This window comes from Talpa occidentalis, unplaced genomic scaffold, assembly GCF_014898055.3.
Source record: "Talpa occidentalis isolate TD23 unplaced genomic scaffold, MPIMG_talOcc4v2.1 talOcc4.11, whole genome shotgun sequence".
Taxonomy (NCBI): Eukaryota; Metazoa; Chordata; class Mammalia; order Eulipotyphla; family Talpidae; genus Talpa; species Talpa occidentalis.
In genome coordinates this window covers 61150781-61164624 of record NW_023601104.1, presented here as the reverse complement: position 1 = coordinate 61164624, position 13844 = coordinate 61150781, and the positions used below count along the sequence as shown (strand labels likewise).

Below are 13844 nucleotides of genomic sequence, written 5' to 3'. Positions count from 1 at the left end.
AGCTTGGGCATGACTTAGCCACAAAAATACTGAGAAGTAATGGTCTCTAGATAGTGGAATTTTGCATCAAACTCTTAAATAACCTTCCATTATCATTCATTAAAAACAGTTAAAGAAAATATCTAGTGAATTACTGTGTGCTTTACTTTAGTTTCATTTCTCCCTTATCTTTTAGTATGCCTTCAAGACAGTGTGTTGGCCTTCTGGAAACATGGAATGCAGGGTAAAAGCTTCAAATCGGATGAGGTAACATTTTTCAAATTACCTCCAATGACTTTCACTAAGGATTTTAAATGTTGAAATGTTCATTTTATACCTTTTAACTCTGAGCCCACATTACTATATGTTTAGTACCTTTAATGCTGAACTGGTAGAACAAAATTACCAGTATTTTCCCTTGAAATGATGTTTAGTTTTGTATTTATTCTATAATTTTCAGTGACCACAAATGAATTTTAAAACATGAGTTCATATAATTTTATTTCTCTGATTTGTAATTTGTAAATATGTAATTTGCTAAACTTTTCTAAATTGAATAAGCCTATTTGATAACCTATAAATATAATTATATTTTGTAAACTTTTTTAATACTCTATGTATTTTATTATATTTAATATTTTAATGTTATAGCTAATTTATATATTTAATATTACTACTATAACTTTAATACATTTAAAATTTTAATGTATTTTAATATTAAATGTTTTAATATAGTTAAAATTCTAAATTAAATGTATTTGGAGTTTCAGTGTTTCTAAGAGAAAATAAGTAGTATTTCCATCTGTTCTATGAATGTGGAGTTTCACTGTTTCTAAGAGAAAATTATATAAATCAGCTGTCTTTGAATATGTTAGTTTATCTGGTTGACTCAGTCATGTCACTAATATCACCAGGTCCCTCAATAAAACTTGTAGTCATACTTACTGCCAAAAGATTAATTGTTCTTGGTCAGAAATCTATGTAAAATTGTTCACCATATCAAGTATAAATTGTTTTTTTGTTTTTTTGGGTTTTTTTGCTCATCTTGATTGCCTCGTTCTGCTTATTCTCTTCCTTCAATTGGGCCTAACCGAAATCTTTACATTTTCCATATTAATACTCAGTCACCCCAGTCTACAAATAGTTGAAACATTTCTGAACTTATTCTGAAAGTCCACTTGAACTAATACTACATCTAATTTATTTTCTGATTCAAGTTTATTGATTCTATCTCCCCAGCTAGAATGCAAATTCCTTGATACCAGATATTTTTATTTATATATATGTATATAAAATGATAACTGACTATTTTTATCTTATATTCACAATTTTAATTTGGGTGCCACACAAGGATTCATGTTTGAGTAGTTTATTTGGGAGTAAATTCCAGAAAACAAATGATGGAGAAGGGAATATTAAGATGGAGAGGATCAAAAAGCAAAGAACACTTTAATAAACTGTTCCCAGTATGAGCAACCAGGGCTTAATCCCATAGAGACCACTAAGGAACAGTTGTGGAACACATCTTAGAACTGCTTGATTTGAAAGTGGAGGGAGATGGTACATTTATACACCAATTGCTGTTCCTGTTGATTCAGTGTAGCCTCAGGAATATAACTTCCCACTTTGGAGTAGTGCCTGTGTGTTGCTGAGTATCTTCTACAGCTTTAGAGAAAACAGAGCAGAGGGACACCATACTTACACACTGATGTAAGACACCAGAGCATGAGAGTACCCACCACTGCTCTCCTAAAAACAGATGATAGTACGGATGCTACCTTAAGTATTCGTACTGTGATAAAAAGAAAAGAGCATGGGCTCTGCAGTCTAGAAAACCTGCTTTCATCTCTTGAGTCTGCCACTTACATGACCTTCAAAGCAAGTTACTTAACCTCTGAGCCAGTTTTTTCCTCACTCATATGGGAATTTGTAGTACATATCACAAAGAGTTATTTTAAGTAAAGTACCTAAACCACATTAAATGTTTCATAAATGATGATTTATTTCTACTAGTCCGCAATGAAAAAAAAAATAATAAAACTTACTGAAAATTAATTTGAGAAATTGAGTCTGCCAGAAAATTACCAGTCTGCTTAATAATTACTTGATCTAAATTATTTTTAATTATTGTTTAAATATATAGGGACTAAGATATTACTAAAAGGTATTTTCTTTCATAGGTTACCCAGGAGATTTCAGATGAAACAAGAGTTTTCCGCTTATTAGGATCAGACAGGTAATCATTTGGTTGTTTTAATTACTATTCTATTCTTAATTATACTATCAGGTCATTACTGTGTTTCAAACAGAACTCCTAATCTTTATTAAGAGAATAATATTTTAGTCAAATAAGCATTCTTTTTGTAAGTGTGAAGATCATGATCTAGACATAGTTATACTCAGTGAAGACAAAATTTGCTAACATAGGTATTTATGTCCCTAGTATCATGACATACTTCAGGATCCTTTGTTTTCATAAATTTCCTGGTGTTTAATTTTCTATTAACTATTACTATATAAATCCAGTAGCATATGCACACCCTGACATTTGCTTTTATGTCAGAAAATATTCAACTCAGTTTCTGAGAGCAATCAAAATTAGAAGGAATCCTGTGGTCTCTGTCATCAAAATAAAAGACAAGTTCTGAAATTGTGTCATCTTATTAAAAAAATTATATTTTATTCTTTAGAGTATATATTGTCTACCTCTACAACTAATAAAATACCCATTCCTTCCTATTTTCCCATCCAAAGTTATCACTGCAGTAAAACTGGCTATAGTATAGTATATATTAATTCTTAGGCAAGCATTGAGAACTTCTGGTTTTCAGGTTCAGTTTAGTTATAGAATCATTGCTTAAATGTTATACATTTAAGGAAAGGTTGTAGGGGAGGAATTTATGATTCCACAAAACTTTTAAAGAAACTTTTGTAAGGATAGGAAGGAATTTTTGGAAAATGAAAACTAGTGATTAGAAAAAGTAAGCCCCCGATTATGGCAATTAGCAACTAGTCCTGCAACAAAGAAAGAATTTGAGGGCCACCTGGTAAAATGACTGGAAGACTTTTTGCTTCTCCCAGAAGGACTGACAGAGTTGTGGCTCACACAGTGATCCTGGTGCAAATAGCACTTTTCTGAAACATAGTATGAGAGAATGCTCTTAATAAAGGGTAGATAGCAAAAACCTTTCTCTTAAGTTGTTTCTTTTCACCCCTGGCCCCCAGAATTTTCTTTCACTCCCCTTCTTTGTTTTGTTTCCCCATTCTCTGTCACTGTCCTAACAAGCTACTTATTTTAGAGCATTGCTCTTACTCTGGTTATCTTCTCACTTGTACATCTACTTGATCTTAATATACATATGTATCTTAACCAAAATGCTTGTTTCGTCTTTTAAAGTGGTTTAAGAGTTTGTTTGGTAGATATCTCTGTCTAGAAAAGAAACCCTAAGTATATCAACATATTAATAATAGTTGAACTTCAGGCAGTTGGATTATTATATATTACATGCCATATTATATATGGTAATTTTCCCCTTCTACTGTTCTGTAATGTATTATATAAAGCATATATTACTTTTTAATATATTTTCATTACAAAAGCAATATAACATGCTAGTTGTAGAATATTCATACATTTGAAAAATATGAAGTATTTACGCAATTTCCCCTTCTTCCATTTCTGCTTCTAGTTTTTTTTTCTTCATGGGTATATTATTTTTTATTTCATCTACAAACTCTCTTCCTTACAGTTTATATCTGTGGTATGGTACTTTTTAAATTTTTCTATTGGTCCTTTAATTGAACTCTTTCTCTACCCTTGTTCCAGAAATAAGGGAGATCAGCCCCATTTACACCTTTAAAAAACTGTCCTCAAATATCTTGAAGAACAATTTGAATGTGTGTGTCTTAGAATTCTGTTTTATTCTTCCAGCACTTCTTCCATCCCCTTCTTGTTAATGTAAATTCTAAAGCTTCATTATACCTTTTGTTGGTGTATATGAGTAAACAAACTGGTTTACAAACCATCCTGAAATGGTTTCAACTTTTATATTCATCAATTCTTAATCAGTTGTGTTTTCAAGCTATAAAATATAAAACTGAATTTGACTGTGCATCTATGATCTTTATGCAATTTTATGAGAATGCAAACAATGATAGTCTTTCCTGGTTTAATGTTAGTTTTTTAATCTTGCAATCTGTTTTCACTCTTAGTCTTTTGTTCTGGTTTGATTGCAGGGTTGTCGTTTTGGAAAGCAGGCCAACAGAAAACCCTACTGCACACAGCAATCTTTACATCTTGGCTGGACATGAAAATAGTTACTAAGCAACAGAGACTGATATCAAATGACAAGAAGATGAATATGCTCCATTGAAAACAAAAAATATTTTAAGGATATTCAGTACAAATTACACTATGATTTGCTTTACTGTTATGGGTTATATCTTGAATGATCTGTACTTTAAGGTAGAATTCAATATTTTCTCTAGCTGGAAACAGCTATTCTATCTCTTGCCACTGTGTGGTGGTTATATCAAGTTTGCTTAATAAAAGCTATGAGACAAATGTCCTCTAGTTCCAGGAAACACAGTCTTTTTAAAAAAATTATGTTTATAACAAGGGTGCCATGATATTTTTAGATTACAACTTATGTGATTATCTTCAGATAGACAAATTTATTAAGTTTTGTCATTTTATACCATGTTTTATTCTTTTGTAATGAACATTTGATAAAAAAATTACCAAGTAAGCCTTTCACTTTTACATGGGCCATTCTGTATGTTTTTGTAAAATAGAATATTTAATCCTTATTTATTAATCTCTTGCTGGAGTGGTGTAATGTATCTATCTAACTTTTGGCAAAGGGTGGTTGCAGCTTAAATTTGTTTATAATGTATGAAAGTTTTGTTTACTTTTTAAGAGTAGTACTTTGGGATGGTTAAAGACAGTGTAGAAGTTCAATACATAATGCAGTTTTGTCTAACATAAGTATTTAGCAATATAGTATCATGCAGACTTGCTATATAAAAGGGAGTTTTGTGTCTTCAACTATAAATAGTTGTAGGGACTCATACAGAAGATATTAATGATGATTGAAATATTGTTAGAAGCAGTGTGTGTATCTAAATGTGACTACCATGTGTATGTATTCTTGACAAGCAGTATAATACATCTGTGATTTTTTTTTTTACATTAGGGACAATGCGTAAGAAATTAATCGTTATATATTATCATCCCTAATGACAGAGGGGAGTATTTATCTGCCCATGATACATATTTTACTTATACTATGCCAGAGGGGACACTATAAAGGAACTACATGTTTTATCTTGGGCTTTTCACATATGTAGGTATTCATTTTCAGTAGATTTAAGGAAAAACATCTTTAAATGAAATTGAATTCCTGAGGGGATAGTATGAATAAGTATTATAAAAACCAGTATTCTAAAAATAAGAAAGGATAGGGCCATTTTTGAGTTTGCTTCTGTTTTGCTATTATTAACATTCAAATTTAAAATGTCGCATTGGTACCTGTTATCTTAATGCATTTAGTGAGAACAGTTAGCATTGAGGTCATGAACAGGGGGTTAGCAGTAGCAAACTGGATTTATTCTGATCAATTACTTGAGAAGAAAACAGTATAATTATCTCATTCAATCTTCAGCGACTCTTTAAAATAGGTAATACTCTCATCTCCATTTTTCACATGAGGAAATAAGGGGTTAGCAAGGTTGAGAGTGTTACCCAATTCACACAGCAAGTGGTTGAGCCAGACCATGAGTCTTGTGACTCTGTTCTTTTCACTATGCAATATGCAAACAATAAAATATTATACAAATGAAATATAAAGTATGTGTCCTTTAAAAATGTACATGATATAATTTCATTAAATTTGTGACTTTATTTGGGGTACATTAAATGGGACCTTACTCAAAACAGGAAATATTTACAAACTGGATACAAAGACCAATATCCTCCTCTCTCTCTCAATCCTGGTAGCCAGATCGTCCCATCCTAACAATATTGCTAGAGTCAGCTCTGTGCAGTTTAGGTAGTGCAAGTGGAACAATTCTGACATTACAGGTGTATTAAACTGCGCAGGTACATAACTATAGTGAAAGTCAGAATTGATATGCCTACCACCCCATGCATCCAGTGCTTTTTGTCCTATGCTATTAAAAATGAGAAAAAAAATCCTTAGTGTGATAAAACATCTGAGGAAAGAAAGCCTTTAACATAAAAGAAAAAAAGCAGTTGGGTTCCAAGGAAAGCATCTATAGAAAATAGACTGTGCAGGATGAAGAAAAAATAAAGAGACAAAAAAAAAAAAGAAAGAAAAATAAAGAGACAAAAAAAATCTTCAGAAAGGTATTGCAGCCATGAATCAAGAAGAGGCTACTAAGCAAAGGAACTTTCAAAAGACAAAAAGAGCTCTTAGAAAACACTATGATAGCATAGCTAAGTAATTGGATAGGAGGCTTATAAAGTTGAAATTTCTCGGAAAATAAAAGAAAGAAATGGAAATACTGGAGAAGACAATAGACAAGAGGCCCAATACCCAATCTCTCAGCATTCCAAGAAGAAGGAACAGAAATCAATAGGATATTTCAAGAAATGTTTCCAGTACTGAAGAACTTCAGATTCCAGATTGAAGGATGAAACAAACAAACAAAAAAGTACACTAAAGCACGCTGTTTGGAAATTTCAGAGACACAAAGAGAAGATTGGCAAGAGCAGGTCAAGTACCAAGAAATAAGAATCAAACCATTAATCAACTCTAAGGGTAAAGATAAAGACATTTTTAGTTGTATAAGGTCTCAAACACCTTATTTTATGTGCTTCATAAAAATATGAATATAAACCAAAATAAATAAGATGCAAGTTTAGCACAGCAGACAGGGAAAGGAAATATCTAAATGATAGTGATGGGATATCTAAGAAAACTAAGCAAAAAATTAAAAATTTGAAAAGGAATAAATATGTCATTATTTGAAATAAATTATAAGTGAATTTGAAAAAGCAGCTGTATACATTTTCAACAAGCAGTTTTATACTCATGCCTGCAACAAACAAAATGAAATCATACTTATGATAAAACCATCCAATCCCTAAGGGGAAATAAAAGAAGATGCAAGATTTCTACACTTAAATCTAGTGTACTGAAAGAAATTAATTTCACTGAGAGAAATTTAAAAAATAAAACCTGGTAGATTATGCCAGGTTTGTAAATTAGAAGATCTGGTATTGTAAAGACATTACATGATTTAAAGATCATGGAACCTAGAGACATTTTGTGGAAGTTGACATGTTGATTCCAAAATTATATAAAATGCAAAGGACCAGGAATAGTCCAAGCAATATTGAAGCAAAACAAACACCGGAGTCTTAGGCTTCTAGGTTTCAACTGTCATGATAAAACTGTAATAGCAGTAAAGATAGTGAGACAGGGCCTCCCCGGTGGCGCAGCGGTTGAGTGCTGGGTTGCGAAGCTGCGCGCGGCCTCTGCGGCGCCGGTTCGATCCCCGGCTGCTCCCCGGCCACCGGAGGAGGGTCCCACATGGCTCGCAGACCTCTCCTGCCGCCCGCTGCTCCCCTCAGCAGTGTACTTCGGTCCTTCTGCCTGCTCTGCTCCCCACTCTGGCTCTGGTGAATTCTCTCGCCCTCCCGCACTTCTGACTGTACCCAGTGCATGTATAAACAAAACAAACAAACAAACCAGCAAACAAATAAATAAAGCATGCCTCTATTAAAAAAAAAAAAAAAAAAATAGTGAGACACTGGCACAAAAAAAAAAAAAAAAACAAATTCCAGAAAAGACCCACTTTTAGTTGCCTCGTATATGACTGATGAACTGCAGTGGAGTGAAGAAAAGGAGAACCTTTTCAATAATTATGTTGAAAACAATAATGGAAGATCAAATACCAAATAGATTTTAATAATCTAGGATATATCAAAATAGAATGCTTTTAAAAGAAAACACTATTATCTTCATAAATTTGGGGTAAGCAAGTGTTTCCTAAACAGGTCATTAAGTCTTTGACTAAAAGAAAAAGTTGGTAAAATAGACAATTAAAATTAACAATGTCCATCTAAGAACACCTTTATGAATGTAAAGCTACAGAATGGAAAGAGGCTTGTGACCTAACCAGAAGATATAAACACTTCCAATTCAGTAAGAAAATGACAGATGGGCCTCCCCGGTGGCTCAGCGGTTGAGCGCTGGGTTGTGAAGCTGCCCGCAGCCTCTGCAGCGCCGGTTCGATCCCCGGCTGCTCCCCGGCCACCGGAGGAGGGTCCCACATGGCGCGCAGACCTCTCCTGCCGCCCACTGCTCCCCTCAGCAGTGTGCTTTGGTCCTTCTGCCTGCTCTGCTCCCTGCTCTGGCTCTGGTGAATTATCTCACCCTCCCGCGCTTCTGACTGTACCCAATGCTTATATAATTAATTAATTGATTGATTAAAAAAGAAAATGTCAGATGACAACAGAAAAATGGGCGAAAGATTTTGAATGGCACTACACAGTCACAGCCAAGTAGAAAGTATGTGGGGATATAGTCAACGTCCTTGGATATCAGGAAAATGCAAATTAAAACGACAATGCAGTATTTTACACACCCACCAAAATGGCTAAAATGAAAAGACGAAACATTGTAAGAAGCTGTAGAGACTACGGGGCACTTACCCGTTGCCAGTAAGAATGTGAAATAGTACAACACTTTGGAAAACAGTTTGGCAGTTTCTTAAAAATGTTAAAGAGATTTGCCATGTAACCCAAATTCTCCCACATACAAGTCCAACAAAAAAAAGTCAGCACAAAGACTTGTAGGCAAATATCCATAGCAGCATCATTACTCATAATGGCCAAAAAGTGACTGTAACCCAAATAAGCAGCAACTGTAAATGAATAGACAAAATATGCCCTATCCATACAATAGAATATTTTCAGCAATAAAAAGGAACAAAGTATACGTGGATGGACCTCAAAAATGTCAAGTGACACAAACTAGTTAGAAGATCACATTGTAATGTCTCCATCTTTATAAAATGATCAGAAAAAGTAAAGCTATAAAGATAGTAGATTTGTGGTTGAGAACGAAGAGTGACTAAGTGGGCGTGCGGTTTCTTTTTGTAATGATATTTGAAAATTAGATTATGGTGCTAATCGCACACTTCAAATCACTGAATTTGGTAGCACCTCAATAAAACTAAATATCCAAGGAGTCAGTAAACACTTGAGGTATTCAATGTCATTAGTTACCAGGGAGATAAAAATAAAAACCACAATGCCACCACAAAATAAAGCCACATACAATACTACTATACATCCACCAAGATGATTGAAATGAAAAAAAAATGAGTGATTGGAGCAAATGCAACTTTTATACACTGTTGGTAAAAGTATAAATTGGTACGATCACTTTGAAAAGCTAAAGTAACCTACACATACATTATAACTCAACATTTCAAAACCTAGTTCTACACATAAAAGATTATCACCAAAAGACACATGAAACTTCCTAGCAGCATTATTCATATCTGTCCTCAAATGGAAACAATTTACATGTCCATCTATAGTAGAAAGGACAAATACGTTGTGGTATATAACAATTCAAAATACTACGGAACAGCGCAGCTCTGAGAAGGTCTTCACCAGGAAGTGGAAACTATCAAAAAGATTATCTTTTGTGGGGGGATATCTTGTGTTGGACAGGAATGATTCAGCTTTCATACTCAGCACCCAGTTATTAACTAGGAGTTAAGAGCTTGGCCAATGCTGAGATGAATTCCGAAGGTGAAGTTAATTTCCTGTAGCAGGTTTTCTCCTGATGAGATCTGATAGATGCGTATCCGTAGCCGCCACTCTCACACATTAACTTAGTTGGTTTCAGACAGGTTCATCTGTCTGAAATCGGGCCGTCCCTTTATGACCACGTGAACAAAACTCCATCAAGTGTAACTTAAATATCTGAAAAAACCACCAAACTACACTATAATGGAAAAACAAACAGTATTTGGAAACAAAGGTGGAAATGAAAGACATTCCAGGCAGAAGAAATCATGAAAGAAATCAACATAATTGAGAGTTGAATTCCTGAATTAGTTTCTTGGACTGTTGTTTAATTTTAATGATTAGAGAAAAGGTTAAGAAAGAACGGGGTTTGGGCCTCCCTGGTGGCGCAGCAGGTTGAGGGCTGCTCTGTGAAGCTGTCCGCAGCCTCTGCAGTGCGGGTTCGATTCCTGGCCAGCCAGGGAGATTTCCACATGGCGTGGCAGACCTCTCCTGTCTCAGCAGTGTCTTCAGTCTGCCTGTTGTGCTCCCCCCTCTCTCTGGTGAATTTTCTCATCCTCCTGTGCCTCTGACCTGTACCCCAGTTCTTGTATAAATAAATCTTTAAAAAAAATTTTAAAAAAAGAAAGAACTGGGCTCAGAAAAGACCTAGGGGCAGAAGCCATGACATCGTCCCTTTAGGCCCTCAGGAAGAATCTAGGCCACCTGCCTTCTCACTGTGTCGTTTCATGTGAGGTTTGGTTCCTGGCAAAGAGAATCTGTGAGGCAAAGGTTTGGTGATTTCTTGACCCTGGAGGGTGAGGTACCTTGAACAACAGTCCCACAGAGATACACACCGAAAGCAGAGGAAGGAAGGGACATTGGACTTCTCTTGCAGAGAAATCAAGAGATGCCAGAGCGCTACGACAGCAGATGGCCTGCATAGCTCTGAATGACCTGCCACAAGTAAAGCTTAAAAACCCACCACTCCCCACACTGTGTGCAGTGGTTCATTAAATCATGATCTCTCACCACAAGTTCTTTCCTCTGTAATTTTGGTAAGTGTAAGATTTAGCACACGCTAAATATGACATTTAATTTGGGGTATGTGATTCCTGTCGGTCATGTTTCTCAGATCTAAGTCTTCCTAGATTTTTTACTTCATTGTGGTTATCTTGTGATGACTGAAGGACAGAGAGAGCAGTGATTTTGGCTACTGCGCACCTGCCAGAACATCCATCCCGGCCACTGGGCAAGTGAATATTCTATATAAAGGTACGCTGACTCTATATCAAACTTTCAAATACATAATTATTTCTTAGTTCGTGGTCATGAAAACCTACTGCAGCTACCAGTGCTCACTTAAATTTCTTCAAGCCAAGTTCCAGTGTTTTCTCCCCCAGGAGCTACAACTTCTTGCGCATTCTTTATTAAGGCTTCTAGTCCTTGTCTAATAGGTAGTTTCTTCCCCGTCTTAAGGATAAGGAATAATGACACTAAATTTTATATCCCTAGCACCTAACGATTTCCGACACATTGCAAAAACAGTAAAGTAACTCATTGTGGGCATAGCTCTAAGAAAAGGTGTATTTGACTCTGAGAGTATAACTCCTGTAAAATTCAGGTATGTTTAAAATACCTGCCAATTTTCTGAAAATGAGAGAAGCAATGTGAATAAATTATTTTAAAATATTGAGCCTAGGTCTATCAGAGTCTAGTAATAAGAGACCATACTAGAAAATTGTTACACGGGTGTTAGAAGGCAGAAAGAGCAAAAAATAGTACATTAAAACTGGTGGCACAGCGGTTAAGATTGCACTATGAAGCTATCTGCAGCCTCTGCAGATAGTTCGATTCCCGGCCAGAGAAGTGATCCACATGGTGCAACAGACCTCTCCTGATTTGCCCACTGCTCCCCTCAGCCGTGTATTTCAGTCCATCCGCCTGTTCTGTTCCCTAATCTGTCTCTGGTGAATCCTCTCACCCCCCACACCTCTGGCCTGTACCCCAGTTCTTGTATGCATAAATAAATAAATCCTTTAAAAAAAAACTCAGCGATAACAACTGCGGGAGGCAATCACCACCAACAGTGGGGGAGAAACAAGAGTCAAGTTTGGTATTACTCGAATCTGTGCTCTGTTCTCTACAAGGAGCTGTGGTCACGAGTTCATCAGGAACTTAAAGGAGGGTCCCATGAAGTTGGGGCTCAGATCTTTAAGGGAGGAGATTCTTGACAGCTGCTGGAATCTCTGAGTTGTATAATAAGGCAGGTTCTAGCAAAGCAAAGAGAAGCTGGAACTAGGAAGAACTTGCACAGTTAAAGATGGGTAAGAAATGGGAAGGTTTTTCTTCTCCTTCTATCCATTGTCTTCATGTCTCCAGTTGGTCCAAAATGACAGGAATGACTTCTGGAAAATGCGATTAGCAGAGCTCCAGCTCCACCGCTGTAACAGAACAGAATATAAAAGGGTGAATTTGGACCTGAAAAACCCTAAATCGGCAAATATCTAGGGGCACTATTTTACCTAAATTATTATGTAGGGACCACTTTAAATATGATCCCCTGAAGACAGGTTAACTTGCCATCTGAAACAATGGAAATGACAAGAACATCAGTAATGTGATCTGTGTCACTCTCCCTCAACTTACTTTCTTTTCTTTTTTTTTTTTAAAGATTTATTTATTGGGCCTCCCCGGTGGCGCAGCGGTTGAGCGCTGGGTTGGGAAGCTGCCGGCAGTCTCTGCAGCGCCGGTTCAATCCCCGGCTGCTCCCCGGCCTCGGGAGGAGGGTCCCACATGGCGCGCAGACCTCTCCTGCCGCCCGCTGCTCCCCTCAGCAGTGTACTTCAGTCCTTCTGCCTGCTCTGTTCCCCGCTCTGGCTCTGGTGAATTCTCTCTCCCTCCCGCGCTTCTAACTGTACCCAGTGCTTGTATGTATCAATCAATCAATCAATAAATAAATCTTTAAAAAAAAAAAAAAAAAAAAGATTTATTTATTTATTTATTTATTTATACAAGAACTGGGGTACAGGCCAGATGTGCGGGAGGATGAAAGGATTCACCCCTGGCACCTTAGTAGCTGGAGTGAGAACTCTCTCAACCGACTTACACAAGCCACATGGAAAAGAGAATCACAAAAGGACAAAGGGAGTTTGTCCTGAAGCCATTTTTCTGACTTGGATGGTGAAGAGAGAGAAATCTGATCTTCAGGGGCAGGAAAGATGGAGACTTGCTGGATAGAGTCTAGCCATCTCCTTGCTGGTGGCAGAAGCCCGAGGTCTGCTTCTGGTAGTTTCTGGCTGTGTAACTTCCAGATACGACTCTGTGACTCTCGTGGAGATGCCACAAACTGTTTAATATCCCTTAGTAAATCCCTTTCTGCTTAAACTAGCTGAAGTGCCTTCTGTGGTTGGCAACTAAGAGCTCAGTGGCCAAAATCAAAACCACAATGAGATACCACCTCACATCCATTAGGACTGTAACAGGGTGGTCCCCAGGAAAAGGGGAGGTTTTAGTTTTTTTGTTTCACCCAAAAGGAGGGTAAAGTTGAGCAAGAAGAAGAAGAAGCTGCAGAGGAGACTGAGAAAGAAAAGAAGCAGGATGGAGCCAGAAGGAGACCTGGAGGAGTCAAATGGGGCCGAGAGACACATGAAGAAACTGCGCTTGCCTTTTGGTCGTGGACTGGGTGACACAGATGTGGGTGAGAGACCCGTGGGGAGGTGACAATGGCGGTTTTTGTCTTGATTTTGATTTTGCTATTTTCCCTCCAGACTTATCAGGTTGTTTCTGATCCTTTTCTGTGGGTCCCCACTGGAAGGTGCTTTAGACTTGTGGCAGGCTTTGGGGCCTTGCTCTGGGCCAATCCCGTTTGGATGAACTTTTACCCACAAGGGGACGGGTAACTTTGGGTGCTTAATTTAAAAACTATATTCTTTGCCTTTTTCTGTATTGTTTACTAATTGTATTAAAGTTCCTTCCCATTAAAGTCTCATATGTTTTGTGTCGATGCGGTGGATGGCAGAACCCATTTAGCGCAGGCAGGTTTGCGGGGTCTGGGCTGCCCCTCTCCCTGCCCTGTAACAGGATGACTGCTATCGAG

At 36.9% G+C, this 13844-nt stretch overlaps 1 protein-coding gene across 1 annotated transcript in view; it reads left to right on the top strand.

Annotated features, from left to right (window-relative positions):
- The window catches only part of MAP4K5 (mitogen-activated protein kinase kinase kinase kinase 5), a 95336-nt gene extending 89505 nt beyond the window's left edge, over window positions 1–5831 (top strand). Inside the window, exons 30-32 of the mRNA XM_037503300.2 lie at window positions 176–246; window positions 2160–2215; window positions 4216–5831. Of these exons, the coding sequence (XP_037359197.1) occupies window positions 176–246; window positions 2160–2215; window positions 4216–4303 (215 nt within the window). The 3' untranslated portion in view covers window positions 4304–5831. The remainder of the gene's footprint in view (window positions 1–175; window positions 247–2159; window positions 2216–4215) is intronic.
- Window positions 5832–13844: the final 8013 nt, after the last annotated feature.